This window comes from Hemiscyllium ocellatum, chromosome 9 (assembly GCF_020745735.1).
Source record: "Hemiscyllium ocellatum isolate sHemOce1 chromosome 9, sHemOce1.pat.X.cur, whole genome shotgun sequence".
NCBI classification, from domain to species: domain Eukaryota; kingdom Metazoa; phylum Chordata; class Chondrichthyes; order Orectolobiformes; family Hemiscylliidae; genus Hemiscyllium; species Hemiscyllium ocellatum.
In genome coordinates, this window is record NC_083409.1 from 87,205,627 (window position 1) to 87,227,791 (window position 22,165).

The window sequence follows — 22,165 nt, forward strand, 5'->3', positions numbered from 1 at the left end:
TTCGACAAAGTTCCACATGGGAGATTGGTTAGCAAGGTTAGATTGCATGGAATACAAGGAGAACTAGCCATTTGGATACAGAACTGACTCAAAGGTAGAAGACAGAGGGTGTTGGTGGAGGGTTGTTTTTCAGACTGGAGGCCTGTGACCAGTGGAGGGCCACAAGGATCGGTGATGGGTCTACTACTTTTCATCATTTATATAAATGATTTGGATGTGAGCATAAGATGTATAGTTAGTAAGTTTGCTGATGACACCAAAATTGGAGGTATAGTGGACAGTGAAGAAGGTTACCACAGATTACAACGGGATCTTGATCAGATGGGCTAATGGGCTGAGAAGTGGCAGATGGAGTTTAATTTAGATAAATTCGAGGTGCTGCATTTTGGGAAAGCAAATCTTAGCAGCACTTATACACTTAATGGTAAGGTCTTAGGGAGTGTTGCTGAACAAAGAAACCTTGGAGTGCAGATTCGTAGCTCCTTGAAAGTGGAGTCAGAGGTAGATAGGGCAGTGAAGGCAGTGTTTGGTATGCTTTCCTTTATTGGTCAGAGTATTGAGTACAGGAGTTGGGAGGTCATGTTGCGGCTGTATAGGACATTGGTTAGGCAACTTTTGGAATATTGCGTGCAATTCTGGTCTCTGTCCCATCAGAAAGATGTTGTGAAACTTGAAAGGGTTCAGAAAAGATTTACAAGGATGTTGCCAGGATTTGAGCTATAGGGAGAGGTTGAACAGGCTGGGGCTGTTTTCCCTGGAGCGTTGAATGTTAAGGGGTGACCTCATAGAGGTTTATAAAATCATGAGAGGCATGAATAGGATAAATAGACAAAGTCTCTTCCCTGGGGTTGGTGAGTCCAGAACTAGAGGGCATAGGTTTAGGGTGAGAGGGGAAAGATATAAAAGAGACCTAAGGGGCAACGTTTTCACGCAGAGGGTGCTATGTGTATGGAATGAGTTACCTGGGGAAGTGGCAGAGGCTAGTACAATTGGAAGATTGAAGAAGCATTTGGATGGGTATATGAATAGGAAGGATTTGGAGGGGTATGGACCGGGTATTGACAGGTGGGACTAGATGGGGTTGGGATATCTGGTTGGCATGGACAAGTTGGCCGAAGGGTCTATTTCCATGCTATACACCTCTATGATTCTTGGGCTTCTATTTTAACCTGTGACAAACAACAAGCAGTGTTCTCTACTCTGTTTCATAGTGTAGGATTTCCCCTTCTCCCAACTGCTATCTCTCACAGGTCAGCTTTCTGGCCGGAAGCTTGTTTTACGTGCCAAAATGTATTCATCTGTTAATTCCACTGTCCTTCTCATTTCCTGAACTTTCTGTTTATCCAGGTGAATTCTTACCATTTCTGGAAGTGAGTCTTTAAACTCCTCCAGCAGAATCTCTCTCAAAGTCTCATAGGTCTTATTTATCTTTAAGACCCACATCCATCTAACAAAATGACTATGTTTAATGCTTTCGAACTCAACATAAGTCCAACCTGGTTCGTTCTTTATGTTCCTGAACCACTGACTATTCGCGCCTGATAGCAATTCATAAGCTCTTAAAGTAGCCTGCTTGACCTCTCCATAATCTCTTGACAGTATGGCAAGTACCTCACTAGCTCTGCCTACCAGTTTAGTTTGAACTAGCATTACCCATAAATCCTCAGACCACTCCATCTACCTAGCCAATTTTCAAATGAAATAAAGAAACCTTCAACATTTTCCTCATCAAAATGTGGCAGAGTTTTGACATACTTGTATTTTTAATTACCTTCTCTTTTAATCTCCATCCTTTCAACTCAATTTTGCTAAGTCGCAACTTCTCAAGTTCAAATTCTCTCTTTCCTCAGCTAAGAAGGTTCTCTCTCACCTTTTCTTCTCTCTTCGCTCAGCTAAGAACCTTGTCTCTCTCTCTCTCTTGCTCTCTCCCTCTTTCTTTCCTCTCTCTCTTTGTTTATCTTCAAACTCCATTTTCCTCAATTGTAATTTAAGTTTTTCTAACTCTACTGCACGTGTATGTTTTTCTGACATGTCAAAGTGTTTGAGTAATTCCCTTACAATATCAGCTTTATTTTGTCCTTGATTAAACCCAAATCTAACTTATTTGCTAATTCTAAAAGTATGGTCTTTTCCTTTCCTTCTAAACTTTCTTGGCAAATTTGAGAATCATCTTCAAACTCCAGACCTTATCTAGCAATTTTAAGAGTCAATTCTCTCACTTTTAATTCCACTAATACAAGTAAGTCACTGAAGTTAAACAAATTGTCTCACCCACGTCTTATTTAAAGATCTAGGACACTAGCCTGCAAATGTTTAAAACTACTGGGCTTTTTTCTTACCCCAGACTTATCCAAATCTGTCCAAATCTCAGACAGGATTTGCCTAAACCTGTTCAAATCGTGGACAAAAGCCCCTAAACTGTTCAAATCCTGGTGATAAACTCCCAAACTGTTACAACACGGAGTAAACACCTCTGCTAATTTAAACCCGACACACAGAGAGCTCACCTTGCGCCGTAATCTGTTAAATTTCAAGGGGCATGAAACTATCCCAGAGGTCACCATTTAAAGTAAAAACTATTTTATTCGTTAAAGCCAACAGAAAATATTAAAACCAACAACTATTTACAACTCCTTTCTCTTTAACCTATCTTTTCCCTCTTATTCTACAATACTGGCCTGATAAAAAAAACTCTGATTAAGAGTTGCAAAAAAAAATCAGTTTCAAAACCAGCCAGCTTTGTCAATTCTCCTTTATTGATTTTCCTCTGTAGATTCTTCTCTGTCATCCTTTCTTCAGTATTCTGCTTTGCAGGTCTTTCATATGAACAGGTACCTTTCAGAGAGTTCTTCAGTTAGCAGTCTATACTTGTTGGTGCTCTTGGCAGTTTTCTCCCTAACTGTTCAAAATGTCTCATTTTATATCCCAAAACATCAGACCATTTCCTTGGTTTGATGTTGTCAAAATACAAAATTCAAATTTGATTTGATTTTGGTATCTGGAGCATTGATTGGCCGAATTTGAATTTTTTTTTATCATGGCAACTCAGCTGCACTATTAGTTTAATAATCACATTTTATATTGCAGGAAGGATGTGGAAGCACTGGAAAAGGTGTAGAGAAGATTTACTAGGATGTTGCCTGGTCTGGAGGGAAGGTCTTATGAGGGAAGGCTGAGGGACTTGGGTCTGTTCTCACTGGAGAGAAGAAGACTAAGAGGGGATTTAATTAAGACATAAAAATGATCAAAGGATTAGATGGGGTGGACAGTGAAAGTCTTTTTCCAAGGATGATGACGTTGACTTGTACAAGGGGGCATAGCTGCAAATTGAAGAGTGATAGATTTAAGACAGATGTCAGAGGCAGGTTCTATACTCAGACTGGTAAGAGCAGGGAATGCCCTACTTGCCAATGTACTTAACCCAACCACATTAGGGGCATTTAAACAGTGCTTGGATAAGCATATGGATGATGACAGGATAGTGGAGGGGAGGGGCTTAGATTAGTTCACAGATTGGTGCAACATCGAGGGTGGAAGGGCCTGTTCTGCACTGAATTGTTCCATGTTACATTTTAAATTCTTTCAGCACACTCTGTGCCTAAGTCAGTGCCAACTTCAAGTCTCTCTTAAAGGTATAGTACACACCTATACCTTAATAACACTTCTCAAGTCTATAGTTTCCAGGTTTTTCATTGCAGACCTTCTTGAATAAGGGCTCAACATACAATACCTTCCAGTCTTCCAGGACCTCATACATGGCCAATGATGATGAAAAAAAATCAGCCAGGAGTCCCACAAATTCTTCTCTAGCCTTTTGCAGGGATCTTGGATATATCTTATCAGGAAGAGGAGATTTATCCACTTTCATACATTCAAATATGTCCAACACCTCCTCTATCGTGATACGGACTTTCCCCAAGGTATCACCACGAACCTCCCCAAGCTCCCAAGACTTCATATAAGGAGCCCAAAACTGCTCACAATACTCTAAATGCGGTCTGACCAGAGCATTATAAAGCCTCAGCAGTACATGTCTGTTGACATATCCTAGCCCACTTGAAATGAGTGCTAACATTGCACTTGCCTTCCTAACTCTCAAATGAACCCTTAAGAGAATCCTGAAGTAGACTCCTAGCTTCCTTTATGCTTTAGATTTCTGATGCCTTTTCCTGTTTAGAAAATAGTCTACCCTTCTATTCTTCCTTCCAAAGTACATAATCTCACACTTTCCCACAATATATTGCATCTTCCACTTCTTTTTCTGCTGTCTTATCCTGTCCTAGTCCTCCTGCAACCTCCACATTTCCTCAATATTACCTGTCCCTCCACCTATCTTTGTGTCAATGCAAACCTACCAACAATGCCATCTCAGTTCCTTTGTCCAGATCATTAATGTAGAACGTGAATAGTTGTGGTTCCAACAGGGATCCATGTGTAACTCCATGGCTCTCTCCATGCCAGTATCTTGCTCCTAACATCATGGGTTCTAATATTATTTCAACACCTCCTGTGCAGGATTTTTTAGATTTGATTTGATTTGATTTGACTTACAGTGTGGAAACAGGCCCTTCGGCCCAACAAGTCCACACCGACCCGCCGAAGCGCAACCCACCCATACCCCTACATTTACCCCTTACCTAACACTACGGGCAATTTAGCATGACCAATTCACCTGACCCGCACATCTTTGGACTGTGGGAGGAAACCGGAGCACCCGGAGGAAACCCACGCAGACACGGGGAGAACGTGCAAACTCCACACAGTCAGTCGCCTGAGTCGGGAACTGAACCCGGGTCTACAGGCGCTGTGAGGCAGCAGTGCTAACCCACTGTGCCACCGTGCCGCCCGCAAAGGCCTTCTTGTCAAAGGCCTTCTAGAAATCCAAATACTTCACTTCTACTGGCTCTTCTTTATCTAAGCATTCTAACAGATTTGTCAGGCATGATCTTCCATTTACACAGCCATACTGACAGCCCTATTTTTGGACACTTCTAAGTACTGCAATCTCAGCCTTAATTATGGACTTTAAAATCAAACCAACAACCAAGGTCAGGCTAACTCACCTATCGCTTCTCATCTTCTGCCTCCCTCCCTTTTTAAACCAGAGTGTTACATTAGCCAATTCTCAATCCTCTGGAACCCTCTCTGACTCCAGTGATTCCTGAAAAATCACACCCAATGCCTCCACATTCTCCTTAGCTATCTTCTTCCGAATTCTGAAATAACAATCCACCTGGTCCAAGTTACTTACCCACCACCATCAGACACTTCTGCTTCCTAGGGCTTTCTCATTAGTGATGGTCACTGCACTCACCTCTGCCCCCGACTCTCAAAATCCTGGTATGCTACTGGTGTCTTCCGCTGTGAAAACTGATGGGAAATATCCATTCAGTTCCTCCATCACTTCTTTGTTCCCCATTAGAATTTCTTCAGCCCTATTTTCCAGCAGTCCAAAGTCTACTCTTGCCTTTCTCTTACCTTTTATATATCTAAAAGAACTCCTGAAAACTTCTTTTATATTACAAGCTAGCTTATCTCATTTCATGTTCTCCCCTCCTTATTGCCTTTTTAGTTATCCTCTGCTGGTTTTTAAAGATTTCCCAATTATCTGGCTTCCTACTCACATTCATCAAATTGTATGCTTTTTCTTTTGCTTTTATGCTGTCCCCAACCTTCCCTTGTTCGCCATGGTTGCCTTGTCATCACCGTAGTAGATTTCTTCCTCCTTGGAATGAATTTCTGCTATGCCTCCTAAATTATGACCAGAAACTCCTGCATTGCTACTCCATCATCATCTCTGCTAGAATCCCCTTCCAGTCAATTCTGGCCTGCTCCTCCCTCATGGCTCTGTAGTGACCTTTAGTCAATATTACAACAGATTCCAGCTTCTCTCCTCTCTCAAACTGAATTCTGTCATATTATGGTCACTGTCCCCAGGGATTCCTTCCTTTCAAGCTCCCTAATTAAGTCAGCTTTCATGTAAAGAGCTGGGAGAGTGATAAATAATTGGATAGCAATTTCACATTATTGGCACAGATATGATATGCTAAATGACTTAATTCTGTGATATAAGATACTACATCATAAAACTCCTTCTACGATAAAACCACAAAACATCGCTGCAAGACTCAGATTGCTTTTGAGTTGCCACTAATCAGTTTATTCTTCCAATGTGGTAATCAAGCTCATATTTTAGCTGAAATCTGTTTGAAAGGCTGAATGGTCAATCAAGACAGGAGGGCTTTATAAATAGAAACAAATAGAAAAATATTCTATTTAATAGATTTAATACTGACTAACATCTACAGGAAGTTTGATTCAATACATTACACTGGACAAAACAAATATAACTATGGGAGGTAGTTCTCGCAGTCAGGCCTGTGATTATAGTAAAAGATAAGCAGTAAGAAAAGAAGCAACATATCAGCCAGATGTTGTACATTTGGCAGGTTTCAATAATTAATGTCAATGCATGGAAATGTCTTTAAACTTCACACAATGCATTGCGCATTTGTCATTATGCCAATGGCTGAAGCACGTTTTAACCAGCCCTCAAATCTCTACGCATCAGTCCCAACAACGGCATCCTCACATAGCATTAAAAACTGCTCAAGTTCCATTAGCAGACTACATTGTCAACTGAGGGATTTGCAGCTAGAACCAGTACTCATAACAGTTGAAGGCATTTTGCAATGTCCTTGTGACCGTGTGCATCTGATTGAACTAGTTGTTTCAAGATGCCTGACCTATCACCAAACTATGACAGATGAAGGAACATCGAGAATGGTAGGTTCCTCATTCTCACCTACTTCAGAAAGCAACTCCTAAGAGAGGTTGCCTTTAAACACCTCACCATAAATTCAAATATTTGCTTCCAGTCAGATTGTTTTTCATGTCGTGTTACAAAAGCAATCACATCAGACTCCCTGCTTCAGATTTACACTTGGTCAAAGTTAACATGATAGTCTTTCTGATGAAAGGGGGCCGGGGAGAAATCAAACCCAGGAAAGAGGAGTTTGAAAGAGCAAAGTTCAAAGGAGTGGGTGTGGTCAGGATGAGATTTTGGCCCCTCCTCACCCCCACTGGTTTTCTCTCCACGTTCCCCATTTCTTCCTCTTGCAACTTGGCTCTCTGCCACTGAACCCCATTTCAAAAGTATGTACGATTTGATGATGTCACACTACATTCTACATGTAGTAGTGGTATCTGGAAAGGTATAGGTGCTTTTAGGTTAACACAAACATGTAGGTGCCCACTGTTGTGGGTGTCAGCAAACGGTAGCAATATCAGAAATTGCTTTTTGTGAGAGTAATACTAATAGCTTTGCAATTAAAATGTTTTACCACATCAAGTCAACAAGTATCACAACAGCCAGAGACAACAGCATCACCTGTAGTTTACTTTAGTTTTCTTCATGCTGCAATTTCCAGCCACATTTACAAGTTGAAGATTCTAACCCTGCTACAGTTCCTAAAGAACTGTGGCCATTCACTGCACAAATATATCAACACCATAATTTAAGATTGTTACTCAGTTACTATTCAGCAAAGATTTATTTTAAAAATGTCATTTCGTAGCACCTCATCACATTCGGAGGACATCTTAAAATGCTGTTCAAAGTGCACAGGTGAACAAACTAAGTTCTAACTTTATATGCTGAAAGTTTGAATTTGAGAAACATGTTCATGAATAATGAGATAAGCTGCTTTTACTGTTGTTAGTTGAAAGAAAAATACAATTAAAATATATGTAATGTTGCAAAATAAAGTGATTCTCTGTTCAACAACCACTTGGCATTATGGTCACTCAATCACACAGATTCTCTAAAAGCAGGGAGAGAAAAACAGAGGAGAGAAACTTCGGGCAGCATTGATTTCTTACTTTGGGAAGATTGCTGTCATCTGTGCAGAGGCAAATCCTTTTCTGCAGCCACCTTCAGTGTTATTTCCATTTTTATAGGCCAAATCTGTTGAGCTGGAGAGGAATATAAATCGAAAATTAGTAACACAATCCTACAAAACAAATTCACAGAATTGATTACAGTACACACATTACAGTACAGTACAGCAGGAGGCAATTCCAAACATTACACCAACACTCATGCTGTCAAAAAGCAATCTACTTTGTCATTTTCTTGCAAATCCACATACACTTTTAAAAAATACTTATATTTCCCTACTTAACGAAACTTTGCAAATGGTGCTACTGACACTGCTTCTCAAAATTGTGATGTTCAGAAGACCATTCAATACATTTTGCTGTATTTAGTGCCAATCTCCTCTCTTTTCTCCATATCTCTGCACACCATTTCTACCCAAATATTCATCTAATGCACTCTTGAATGCCTTAATCGAAACTGTCTCCACCACAATTCCAATGTTACAGACGAGGCCAGACCCCCTCAAAACATGTCAGGAACGCAGCCCAGACCCCTTGCTAGCTGTTTTATGCTGGTGTAAAATGAATATCCAAGGACAGATGTGGCTGGTTAAACCACTTAGTTTTAAACAAATCAGAATTTATTTACAAGATTACCAAATGAAACACAAACAAAAGAGAACAGAATATAGAAGAACTTAACCTATCCGAAAACCCAACAGATCATCCCAACTGAACAAACTTGTTCCAAATACTTGCAACAATCCCCATAAACACCCCTTGGCACAAAAAAGTCAACACAAGGTCTTACTGGAGAGATGTCAGAGAGAGGGAGGATCAGCACAGACCTGCTTCTTTGGGTCCTGATTTGGAAATGCCTGTGTTCGACTGAGATGTACAAAGTTAACCACCTGATGAAGGAACAGCGCTCCGAAAGCTAGTGCTTCCAAATAAACCTGCTGGACTATAACCTAGTGTTGTGTGATTTTTAACTTCTCTGGATCCAGCAGCTTCACAATGACTGACTGCTTTCCGTGAACATCCAGACTGCTAAAACCAAACCAAACCAGAGTAAAGTTGAGCTGGGAGAACTGGCCACTCACCTTTCATTGTACAAGTTTTTTTTAAACTTGAAAACCTTTTGCCTGAGGCAGTATCTTTTAGCTATAATCAAATTGGCTCTAAAATCCTTCAAACCTAGACCCATAACCTTGTTAAAGGAACAGCATCATCACACTCGGCATTGTAATTCCATACCCTGACTACTCGCAATGTGAAAAACCCTTTTTCTCACATCACTCTTGTTTCATTTACACATCACTTTAAATCTATGCCCTCATTCTTTTTTTCACTTTTATGAGCAGAATAGTTTCTCTCTACCTAAGCTGTCCACCTCTAACAAATCTCCTCTTGGCCTTCTTCTCTCCAAGAGAAGTCCCAACTTCTTCATTCTACCATTGAAACTGAAGTTTCGCATTCCTGAAATCATTGTTGTAAATTGCTTCTGCACACCTTCCACTGCATTAACATCTTTCCTAAAATATGGCAAGTGTACAAAATACTCCAGCTGAGGTCTAAGAAATGACTTGCTCAACATCACCTCCTTGCTGTAATCCAAATGCCTATTAATAAATGTGAGAACACTGTACATGTTATTAACTCCTCTCTCCATCTGTCTGTCACCTTCAGTAATCTATGCACATGTAAATTCAGGTCCCCAGTTCCTGCACTCACCTTAGAATTGTACTCTTTTTTTTCTTCCAACCAAAGTGCATCATCTTACACTTCTCTGCATTGGATCTCATCTGCCCTCTATCTGCCAACTTGTCAATATCCTCTCAGTTTAAAGCTCTTCAGATTTAGTGCTACCTGAAAGCTTTAAAACTGTCTGCACACCAAGATCTAAATTACTAATATATAACAGGAAAGGCAAAGGTCCCAGTACCGACCATGGGGAACTCTACTAGAAACCTTCAATATCTATTGACCATTGACTATTATACACTGCTTAATTGGGCCAATTTTGTATCCACATTGTCACCGCCCCTCTCACATCATGACCTCTAACTTTCCACGCGAGTCTGTTGTGTGGCATTGCATCAAACATCTCCTTGAAATCCATATATACATATCGACACTGCTAGATTCATCAAACATTTCTGTTACCATTTCAGAACTTCTAGTGAAGTATTTCACGTGCTGACAAACACTTGTTGTCAAAAGCTCTTACCCTTTTCTCTGTAATTAATTTGGTCTTCAATGCATGTCTCTGTTTACTTGCTGCTTGACCAATGGCAACAATTGATTTAACTGCACTTTCAAACCCTCTATGCATGCATACTTCCCTCAGGTTTCGTCTTAACTCACATCCCAGTGAAAACAACCTTAGTATCTCTCGCCTCTCTTTCCCATTATCTAAACAAATCGCTTCTGCCTCAATATGGCCTTAACATCCCAAGGTATCCACAGAAGTGTGATCAGTCAAGATAGACACCAAGCCAGAAAAAGAGACATCAAGAAGAACCTGAAAGGAGAGTGATGAGATGGAACCATTTAAGGGGGATTTCCAGCACATAAGACCTAGAAGGCTAGAAGGCACAATAGTAGAATGAAAAAAAAGATGAGAAAGCACAACTGAACAGAACTGGTTGAACAGGAAAGGAAGGATGAATCAGATTATAGAGATGGAGGAATGCAAAACAATGGACAAACACAAAGTTTGGTATTTGAATTTGTAGCATTGATGAACCAGTAAACACATGATCAACGGCAGGACAGGTTTATTGGGCTGAATGATTCATTCCTGTTCTTGTATTTCTCTGATGGGATTGTCCTGAGGGGAGATTCAAAAAACTGGGCTACATTCTCCAGTGTTTAGGTGAATGAGAGACTCTCTCACAGAAATGTACAAAATTATTAAAGGGATAGACAATAAACCTGTTGGACTATAACCTGGTGCTGTGTGACTTTTGACTTTGTCCACTCCATTCTAACACTGCACCGCCACATCATGACAACTGTATCATTACTGAACTAGCTACACAATGAGTGAGTTTCTCACGAGAACAGCAGCAAGCTAATAAAGTGTTGTATTTCTATCCCAAATATTCCTCCACTTTGTACAAAGAAAAATTGAATTTATTGCAAGTTACCAACCACATATGACTGTTCTCATTAGTTTCTGCACATGCATTCCACAGTCTTTCTCTTGATGGTATCTTAATGCTTTGTCATTGGCTGTACATCTTGCTGATTTAGTTCTCCAGGGAGTGTTGTTCCTAAAACACTTTTTGCTGCTGTGTTAACTGCTGTTCAATTTCTATTTGGACGTTATAGTTCGCTGGGACTGATGATTGATCCATGACCAATGCAGATGCCAAGTTCATTCACAACTTCCTGATCAGTTGCATGCAGCGAAGGAACAACTTTTGCAGTTGCATGTTTTTTTTGCCTGTTTGTGACATTGTATCTGGTCACTTAATTCCATGATGTGAGATGGAGATGAAAAGTGTGCTTTGTCATTGTCATATTATTACTTGGGCTGAGTCAAATTGAAAATACTGAAGGTTCCTAACTTGAACAACTCTCCAGTGCTCAATTCTGATAACTGCTTGGTAGTTTTGTCAAAATGAGATCAGGATTCCTGTTGTATAAGATTGCTTTTCTCATTCATGCCTTTCATTACTTCTGGCTTTAGTAGCTTTTTAATATTGAAAGGTTAGTTTGGGTGCATGAGATGAGTCTTTGTACCAGTTTACTCCCCATGCCTTCAGTAGGTATGCTTCCCCATTTGAGCATTACCTCACATACATTTGCCCGAGCATTTTTTTAAAATAATTCATTGATGAGATGGGGTCATCGTTAGCGGGGCAAGGATCGTTTGGCCACCCTTTGTTACCTTTATAGGTGAGGTGAGGTATCTTCTTGAATCATTACAATCCATTTGGTTTGGGTAGACAAAACTAGACAACACTTCTGTTGCCTTCCTCAAACTTGTTTCAATTCCTTGGTGGCTTTCTTCAATGTGCTTGTGCATCTCTCCTTTCAATTCCTTTCGGTTTAACTTCGTTTGTTGTATAATGTCAGCTTGGACATTCAATTCATCTCTATATGCTCTTGCGACCACAGGGTGTCCTTGATACTTTCAGACCATTGTTTCATCACTACTTTTCTCGTCACTACCTCTTGTAGAAGCTAAAGAGGTGTCTCTTACTGGGGATTTTGTCTATTTTGAGTAAGGTGTTTATCAGATTCAGTGACTCTAGGCTGGGCTGACAACTTCCAGAACATGTCAAGCTGTTCTTTAGTGAATCTGGAAAATTTCACCCTTTGCTATAGCATTTGCTTTTTTATTTATTTGATTTGATTAGATTAGATTACTTACAGTGTGGAAACAGGCCCTTCGGCCCAACAAATCCACACTGACCCACCGAAGCGCAACCCACCCAGACTCATTCCCCTACATTTACTCCTTTGCCTAACACTACAGGCAATTTAGCATGGCCAATTCACCTAACCTGCACTTTTTTGGACTGTGGGAGGAAACTGGAGCACCCAGAGGAAACCCACACAGACACGGGGAGAATGTGCAAACTCCACAGTCAATCGCCTGAGGGGGGAATTGAACCCAGCTCGGTGGCGCTGTGAGACAGCGTGCCACCGTGCTGCCCAGCATGGAACAGGAGTAGGCTACTAGGCTCTTCATGCCTGCACTGTCATTTAATAAGATAACGACTAATCTCAGAGATTGAGATTATAACCTCAACTCTACATTCTTACATATCCCAATAATCTTTCAATCCCTTGGTAACTAAGAATCAACCTACTTCCCAGCCTTAAAAAATTTTTAAATATATCTAAAGATTCTGTGTCCACTGTGTTTTGAGGAAGAAAATCCCAACAACACACAACCCTCAAAACCTTCAACAACACAACAGCAATAAACATCCATTTCCCTCACTTGTATGTTGTGTGCAGATGATCTTTCTGTTCAGATCCAAAGACAATGGAAAGGCATATACTCTTGCATAGTTAAGCTCTAATTGTGTTAATAACTGAATGCAAGTACAACTGGTTATCTTACTGTAGTAAGGTTGTTCCCAAATCCTAAGTCACTAGTATTACACTACATGGTAACTTTATCACTTAGGTCAAAGTATATCAGCATTGGCATTGCTGTTAGGAGTTAATTGATTTTGGTAGACACTGTTTATTGTTCAATGCTCCATTTGGTATTGATTAATTGTTCACCCTCTGGTGACCAATTGGGAAAGTTTGCAAAATAGTAACAAATGCAAAAATGTTTGCAATGCTATTGCAGCTGTTGGTCACTACACCACAGCGATAGCTATCATCTTTCAGGATCTAGGTCAAAACATTTTGCTATTGGTATGTGATGTCAAGTATCTTTAACCATTGAACACAAAAATATTTGCTTCAAGTTCATTTGGGAAAACTCTGTTTGATAGATTTTGATCATGATCAGCAAAGACTTCATCCAATGTGCCTCCACATCCACAAAGTACGATCATCACTATAGTTTTTACTGTGGGAAGATCATTAAATGTCATTAAACAAGTGCAACTATCTGTACCTTCCAAATGGCATCCAGAATGTATTTAAAATGCTGATACTTTTGTTCAGCTTCACTTGCCAGTATCTGCTCTTTCTATCGAGGACAGTGGAGACTTCTGTCTGTGCAAGTCCACAGAATGACAGAACTGTTATGGTGCAGAAGGAAGCCACTGGCTCATCGTGCCTGCACCAACTCATAAAACTAGCACCATTACCCAATGGCAACCTCCTGATTTATCCCCATACCCTTGTACATTCTTATTATCCAAATAATCACCCAATTCCTTCCTAAATACCTCTTCCACACTTTCAGACACTGCAATCCACACCCGAACTACTCACTCTGTGAATAAGATTCTCCTCAATTCACTCATGCTCCTTATGCACATCACTTTAAATCTATGCCCTCTTGCCCTTGCTCTTTTTACAAGTGGGAACAGTTTCTTCTTATCTACTCAAACAACTCACTCAAGATTTTGAAAACCTCTATCAGATCTGCTCTTTCGCCTCCTTTGTCCAAGGAGAATAATCACAACTTCTTCAATCTATCCTAATAAGTTCCTCAACCCAGAACAATTCTTGTAAACCAATTCTGCATTCTCTCCAGTGTAGTCACATCCTTCCTATAATGTGGTACCTAGAACTGTACACTGGAATTGCCTCTGTAATGTCATTGTGAGTCAACCAAAAGAACAAAGACAACAGCTCCCCACCAGCTTCTTGAGGGCAACATCGGAAGGGCAATAAATGCTGAGTGACATTGACTTTGTCACATCATGTGTGAAGAAAGAAAATTCCAGCTGAGATCTAACAAGTTTGTTGTACATCACCTTCTTGCTCTGTACTCTATACCCTTTTAATAAAGCTGACAAAACTGTACGCATTACTTACTGCTCTCTCTCTACCTGACCTGCAATCATAACATGTAACCAGGTCCTTCCAATCAGCCATCCCTTTGTCTTCTCAACTGTCTTTTTCTCTCTAGGAGAAAGTGGGGACTGCAGATGCTGAAGATTAGAGTCAAGAGTGTGGTGCTAGAAAAGTACAGCAGGTCAGGCAACATCCAAGGAGCAGCACAGTCAACATTTCGGCCAAAAGCCCTTCCTCAGGAAGGAGCTATTTGGATAATTTTTTCTCTGTCTGGGCTCCATTTCCACTTATTCACTCACTTCTTTCCTTTCCTTCCAGCAACCACACATGTCACCACCCCACATTAGCACAAATATAATGATTTCCCAACTGATAATAGTTTTGAAGAAGGGTCACTGGACATGAAACATTAACTCTGCTTTCTCTCCATAGATGTTACCAGACATGCTGAGTCTCTCCATCAAATCAGGTTTTTGTTTTAAATCTCCAGCATCCACAGTTCTTTGTTTCATTACACCCTCCTGAGAATTGTAACTCATATTTCACATTGCCTTTCAATGTTTTTCCTTCAAAAATGCATCGCTTCACACTTCTCTGCAATGAAACTGATCGGCCCATGCCACCAACATGTCTATTCATACAGAGTAATAGAGTTATAAAGGTATACAGCAAAGAAAAAGGCCCTTTAGCCCATCATGTCCATGCTGCTCAGAAACAACCACCTATCTGTTCTAATCCCAATTTCCAGCACTGGGCCTTTAACCTTGCATGGCTTGGCATCGTAGGTTTGCATCTAAATTCTTCATTAATGTATAAGGATTTTTGCCTTTACCACCCTTACTGGCAGTGAGTTCCAGATATCCACCACTCTCTGGGTGAAAAAGGGTTTTTTCCCTAACATCTCCTCTAAGCCTTCTGTACCTTATCTTAAATCCATTCCCCTGATCATTGATCTCTCCAGCAAGGGGATAAGTTTCTACCAATGTCCTGTACAGTCGCAACATGTCATCCCATTTCCTATACATAGTGTTCTGACCAATGAAGGCTAGTGTGCCAAATGCCTTCTTCACCACCCTGTCCTTTCAGCCATCATTGATTTCTACCTCTCTTGGAATCATACATCCTAACTGGGCTGCATTTTTGCTGAGTCATAAATTTCCTCCTTAAATGTCTGCATGTGCTTGCTAACTGTCATTCCTGCTAATTTATCTGCCCAGTTCATTTCAGCTAACTCTATCCAAAATTCACTGAATGGCAGCAGAGTAGGACACTTCAGACAGAGCTCACCTACTCCGTCCAATTCCTTTTCTTTCTTTTTCTCTCTTTGTTTCATCGCTTTTGTGTTTTTTTTCCCTTCTCTCTTATCCCGGCCACAGAATCCTGGCCTCAAGACTCAGTCGAGACCCAGCGAGGTGGTCTCCCAGTCTGGCATGGCAGCCCTTCAGCTCAGCATGGCGGATTCATGGCCCAACACAGCGGTCTTTCGACCTGATGTGGTGGACCTTTAACCCAGCATGGTGGTCTCTCAGTGGCCGAGCGTGGCAGTTTATCAGTCTGGCGTGGTCTCAGTGTAGACTTTCGGTCGCGAGGTGATTCCTCAAAGTGTGATCCTACCACATCTAAGCATTTAAGTCAGACTGTAATGTTTGAACTTTTAGCTTTATTTCTTAATTTTCTACTTAAAATTAAGGTATTCAATGTGTAAGTTTTAAACTTACTTCATATGATTTACACTATACTACAATTACTGCAACTTTTAATATCGAACTTTGTTCCTTCTTTCTACCTTGTTCTTAAGATTTTGTATCTAGATACTTGTACCCAAGATGGTGCTTTGTGTGGCAACATTATACACATTTCACAGTACTCCTATACTTGAATACACATGACATTAAAATCAAACCAATCTCTCTTCATAGCTGAAAGTCTACAGCCCGGACTATATTCTGATTAACCTCCTCTGCACCCTCTCCAGGATGATCACATCCCTCTTATAATGCAGATTCCAGAACTGCACAATACTCTTGCTGTAGCCTAACCAATGTTTTATGCAGTTCTGCCATAGCCTCATGCTTTTATACTTGATGCCTTGAATAATAAAAACAAGTAAACCATGCCATCTTAACCCGTTAATCCACTTGTCCTGATACCTTAAGGGACCAGTGTACATCCACACCCCATGACCATCACCCTCTGCTTTCTTCCACTCAGCCAACTTGCCAAATTTCCTTAGATCCCATGGGTTCTTATCTTTGCTATCAGTCTCCCAGGAGAAAGTGAGGTCTGCAGATGCTGCATATCAGAGCTGAAAATGTGTTGCTGGAAAAGCGCAGCAGGTCAGGCAGCATCCAAGGAACAGGAAATTCGACGTTTCCTGTTCCTTGGATTCCCAGGCGGAAGATGAGGCGCTCTTCCTCCAACCGTCGTGTTGTTATGTTCTGGCGATGGAGGAGTCCAAGGACCTGCATGTCCTTGGTGGAGTGGGAGGGGGAGTTAAAGTGTTGAGCCACGGGGTGGTTGAGTTGATTGGTCCGGGTGTCCCGAGGTGTTCTCTGAAGCAACCTTGGACTCCTCCATCGCCAGAACAGAACCCTCCAACCACAAGGGATGAACTCAGATTTCTCCAGTTTCCTCATTTCCCCTCCCCCCACCTTGTCTCAGTCGATTCCCTCGAACTCAGCACCGCCCTCCTAACCTGCAATCTTCTTCCTGACCTCTCCGCCCCCAACCCACTCTGGCCTATCACCCTCACCTTGACCTCCTTCCACCTATCACATTTCCATCACCCCTCCCCCAAGTCCCTCCTCCCTACCTTTTATCTTATCCTGCTGAACACACTTTCCTCATTCCTGATGAAGGGCTTATGCCCGAAACGTCAAATTTCCTGTTCCTTGGATGCTGCCTGACCTGCTGCCCTTTCCAGCAACACATTTTCAGGCCGTATCAGTCTCCCATGCAGGATCTTATCTAAAGCCTTGCTGAAGTCCAAATAGACTACATCATAGCCCTCACCAATACACCTAGTCACCTCCTAAAAAAAATTCAATCAAGGTGATCAAACATAACCACCCCTTAACAAAAGCATGCTCACTGATCTTGATTAATCTCTGCCTCTCCAAACACAAATTAACTCTGTCCCTCAGAATTACTTCAAATAGTTTTCCCATCACCAACAGGTGAGACTGACTGACCTGTAGTTCTCTGGTTTAGTATTTATTCCCTTCTTGAAAAACTGTACCACACTGGCTATCCACTAGTTTTCCAGTACCACTCCTGTGGCCAGAGAGGAATTGAAAATTTTTGCAAGCACCCCTGCTCTTTCCTTCCTTGCTTCACTCAACAACCTGAGATACATCCATCTCTGGACATTTGTGTACTTTTAAGCCTGCCAGACCACTCATAGCCTCCTGTCTACACTAATTTCTTTAAATTATATCACAGATCTTCTTCGTGATATTTATACCAGTATCATTGCTCTCACTAATTAGCACTGACATAAAATATTCATTTAGAGCCCTACACACATCCATTGGCTCTACACATTATCACTGTAGTCCTTAATGGGCCCTACTCATCCTCATTATCCTTTGACACAATGTACCTGTAAAGCAACTTGGGGCTTTCCTTTATTTTACTTGCCATAATCCTTGCATGTCCCCTTCTAGCTTTGATAATTGCCACCTTAAGTTCTCTCTCGCACATTCTACATTCCTCACGGGCTTCTCTTTTTCAATGAACGCAATACTGAATATATCTTGACATCCAGGGTCCACAGGCACCCTTTTTTTTATTGGAACATACTGGCCTTGTATTCACTAAATGTAATTCCTAAAGGCATCTCACTTTTCTGAGTCAGATTTACCTGAGACAGAAAGTATCTGCTCCCAGACCATTCTAACCCTTCCTTGACCTTTGCCATAATAATCTTGAATCTAGTCAAGCTAAGATCATTACCTGCAAAATTCTCCCCTCCTGGAGCTCTATGCTATCCTCATTACAGTTTACAATTCTTCAAAGCTTAATGTCACCTTATAACTCTGAAATTGTTCCCTGTAGACCAAGATCCAAATCATTCAGATATATGAGAAAAGCAAGGGTCCCAATACCAAACCCTGGGGCATTCCATTGCAAATCTTTTTCCAGCTTGAAAATTATTCATTGACTATGATTCTTTGGTTCCTAACACTCTGTCAATTTTGTATCCGTGTTGCTACAGACCCTTTTGATCCAATATCTACAACTTGCCTTGATGTCTGTTGTGTGGCATTGCATTAACTGCCTTCTGAAAGTTCAGAACAGTATTAGTCTCACCAAGCTTTTGTTACCTATCCAAAAAAAACCAACAAATTAAAAATGATTTCCCTTTTAGAAAGTCAGTCTGACTTTTCTTGATCAATTCACTTTCTTCCATGTTGACTACTAATTCCATCCCAAATAATTGTCACGAGAAATTTTCCCACCACTGTAATTGCTGGGATTATCCTTACTCCCTGCTTGAAAATTTCCATTCTCACTTTGTTAAAATTCTTGGTTACATCTCATCCAGCCCTGACGCCTTGTCAAATGTAAGCACCAACAGTCTATTCAACACTTCTACTTAAAAACTTCTAATGACCAAGTTTCCTCCACTGATGCCATGGCCTAGACAGCATCTCTCTCTTTGGTAAAGACTAACACAAAGTAGTCATTTAACATCCTGGACATGCCTAGTCACCATATGTAGATCCCTAATCGGCTCTACTCCTCTTATCACAATTTTACTATTTATGTAACCTTAGGAGAACTAGAAAGCATCTTCATGTTGGCTGCTAAGTCGTTCTCATAAATTCTCCTTGCTGCTTTTATATGTTTTGCCACCTCCCTTCTAAATGTTCTGTATTCGTCTTGGTTCCCAATTTTATTTTCTGCCTGACAATTGTCATAAGCTCACCTTTTATCTTAATTTCTAACTCCTTCGTCATCCAAGAAGCCATAGATTTGTTTGTTCGACATTTCACATTTGACGGAACATGCCTAGACTGTACCTGAGAAATGTCCTCTTTGAAGTTGGATCACTGTTCGGTTATTGTATTTTCCAGCCAACCTTCCAATCCAGTGAATACTGCCCAACTTTGCTCATGCTCCACTGAAATATGCTCTCCATCAGTTGATTTTTCTGACTCTGCATTGTTACACATCTTCTTCAGCATCATCCTGAACATTAGGAGACCATGATCACTGTCTCCTCAATGTTCCCCATATGACATGGGGTCTATTTAGTCCAACTCATTTCCAAGAAACAGGTTCAACAACGCAACCTTTTTTCTTGGACTGGAAACATACTGCTGTAAGAAGCTCTCCTGTACACAATCCAAGAACACCTGCCTTTCACTCTACAAATATCACAGTCTATGTTTGGGAAACTGAAATGTCCCATTATAATTACTCTATAACATGCATCTCTTTGTAATTTCCCTGCAGATTTGTTTTCCAACATCCTTTTCACTAGTTGGTATTTGATAGACTATACCTGACAATGAAATTTTGTTCCTTAGCTCTAGCCAAATTGATTCTCTGCTCGGTCTCTCTGAGACATCTCTTTTGCGAGCAATATAGTGCTCTTCTTGACCAATACTGCTACCCCTCCGCCTTTCCCATCTTTTCTGCCTTTTCTAATTACTTTGTACCGAGACATATTTAACATTCAGTCTTGCCCTTCCTTGAGCCTGGTCTGTGTTATCAGCACAACATCAAAATTCCATATGACAACCTTATTTACCATATTCCAGGTGTTCGCATGCATGCACAGTAATCCTGTTCTGGACTTAAGATTTTTCTTTCTTCCTCTGATTTCAACTACTAATCTGCTATTGTCTACATCACTGCCAGTTGCTTCGCCATGTATTTTGTGAACCCTGAGTTTCTCTTCTATTATTCTCCCTTGGTTCCCACACCTCTGCCAAGTTACTTTAAAGCCTTCCCAAAGCATTAGCAAAACACCCAGCAAAGACTCAGTCCCAGCTTTGTGCTGTGCAACTCATCTGGCTTGCACAGGTGCAAATTTCCCCAGAGTCGGTCCGTGTCTTTGAAATCTAAAGTTCGTTCCCCTGCACCATCTTTCCAGCCTCGCATTCATCTGCCTATCCTTCTATTTCTGTACTCGCTTGCACATGGCATTGAGATTATTAAATTTGAGATCCCACTTCCTAACTTTCTATCAAGCTTCCTAAATTCTGACTGCAAGACCTCATTCCCCCTTCCTACTAAAGTCACTGGTACCAATCTGGACCAGGACCTTTGGTTATTCTACATAGTCTTAAACTTACTTCCCTTACACTAACTTTACTGTAATTACTTTACCGTACTTTGTTTCCTTTTTTTTATATCAGCCCTGACTTTCAGGTATTCCTGTTGTTTCAGTTCACCCTTTCTTCTGAAAAACACCCTTTTAAAAAAAGCACAAAAAAATGAACCACTTCCTCGTAATGTCGCCATTTGTTTTTTTTCTGCAGTGGCAGAAGCTGCAACTGTTAATATTATGCCTCCCCTCTTGTTTCTGGGACTGGGATCCTGAGTTTCAATACATTCTCTCGTTGTTATGTAGAAACTGAAGTGCTGGGCCCCCCCCCCCCTATCCTGTGCATCAATATATCCTCTTGCTTATGGTCAAGTTCCTTCAACGATTGGCGTGGGACAGTGAGATACCTTCAGACATTTATTTGGATCTTTTGAATTGATTGATACTCTCAACTGCTAAGGTTGTTTCAATGCTATCATGCTGCAAATTCCAACAGTTAACACTTTCTTGGTCTCTCTCTTCTTTTTCAGTTCTTCTTTCTGGACTTTCAGGCTGACCTTAAGAACAGCTCAGCGGATGCTGCACTGATCTTAGACACATATCTATGTGCAAATGTTTTAAAAATTGTTGAGGTGATAAATAGTGAGGAGCATAGCCTCAGACTAAAGAAGATATAAATGGGATTGTCAGACGTGCTGGTCAGTCACAAATGGAATTTGATATGGATAAACGTGAGGTAATGCACTTGGGCAGGACAACAAGGCAAGGGAATACATGGAAAGTAAGTACCCTGGGATGCATCGAGGATCAGAGGGAGCTTGGTATCCATGTGTACTGGTTCCTTCAGGTATCAGGACAGGTTGATAAAATGGTTAAGGAGGCATATGGTATACTTGCCTTTATTAGTCAGGGCATTGAAACTAAGAGCATAGAGGTTATGTCAGAATTGTATAAAATGGTGATTAGGCCACAGCTACAGTATGGTGTGCAGTTCTGGAATCCACATTATAGGAGGAACACGATAGCACTGGACAGCATGTAGAGGAGATTTACCAGGACCTTGGCTGGAGAGCTTGTTATGGAGAGAGATTGGACAGAGAGATTAGGGTTGTTAACTTTTGAGAAGATGAGAGTGAGAGGGGACATAACTGAGATGTATAAAATAATGAATGGCTTAGATAGGGTAGACAGAAAGAAACATTTTCATCCAGAAGGTGGTGGGAGTCTGGAACTGCCTGCAAGAGTCATAAACCCTCATTACATTTAACAAGTATTTCGACACACAATTATGATGCCAAGGTATATTAGGCTATAGATCAAGAACTGGAAAATGGGGTTATAACAGGTTATAACATGGATACCAAGCTCCCTCTGATCCTCGATGCATCCCAGGATACTTACTTTCCATGTATTCCCTTGCCTTGTTGTCCTGCCCAAGTGCATTACCACACGTTTATCCAGATTGAATTCCATTTGTGACTGATCAGCACATCTGACAATCCCATTCATATCTTCTTTAGTCTGAGGCTATGCTCCTCAATATTTATCACCTCAACAATTTTTAAA

General features: G+C 40.8%; 1 protein-coding gene across 8 annotated transcripts in view; it reads right to left on the reverse strand.

Moving 5' to 3' along the window:
* LOC132818810 (CMP-N-acetylneuraminate-beta-1,4-galactoside alpha-2,3-sialyltransferase-like) overlaps window positions 1–22,165 on the reverse strand; it is a 598,325-nt gene that overhangs the window by 347,967 nt on the left and 228,193 nt on the right. For all 8 annotated transcript variants that reach the window (XM_060829907.1, XM_060829905.1, XM_060829911.1 and 5 more), the window contains one exon: window positions 7,882–7,974. In XM_060829907.1, coding sequence (XP_060685890.1) covers window positions 7,882–7,974 — 93 coding nt within the window. The remainder of the gene's footprint in view (window positions 1–7,881; window positions 7,975–22,165) is intronic.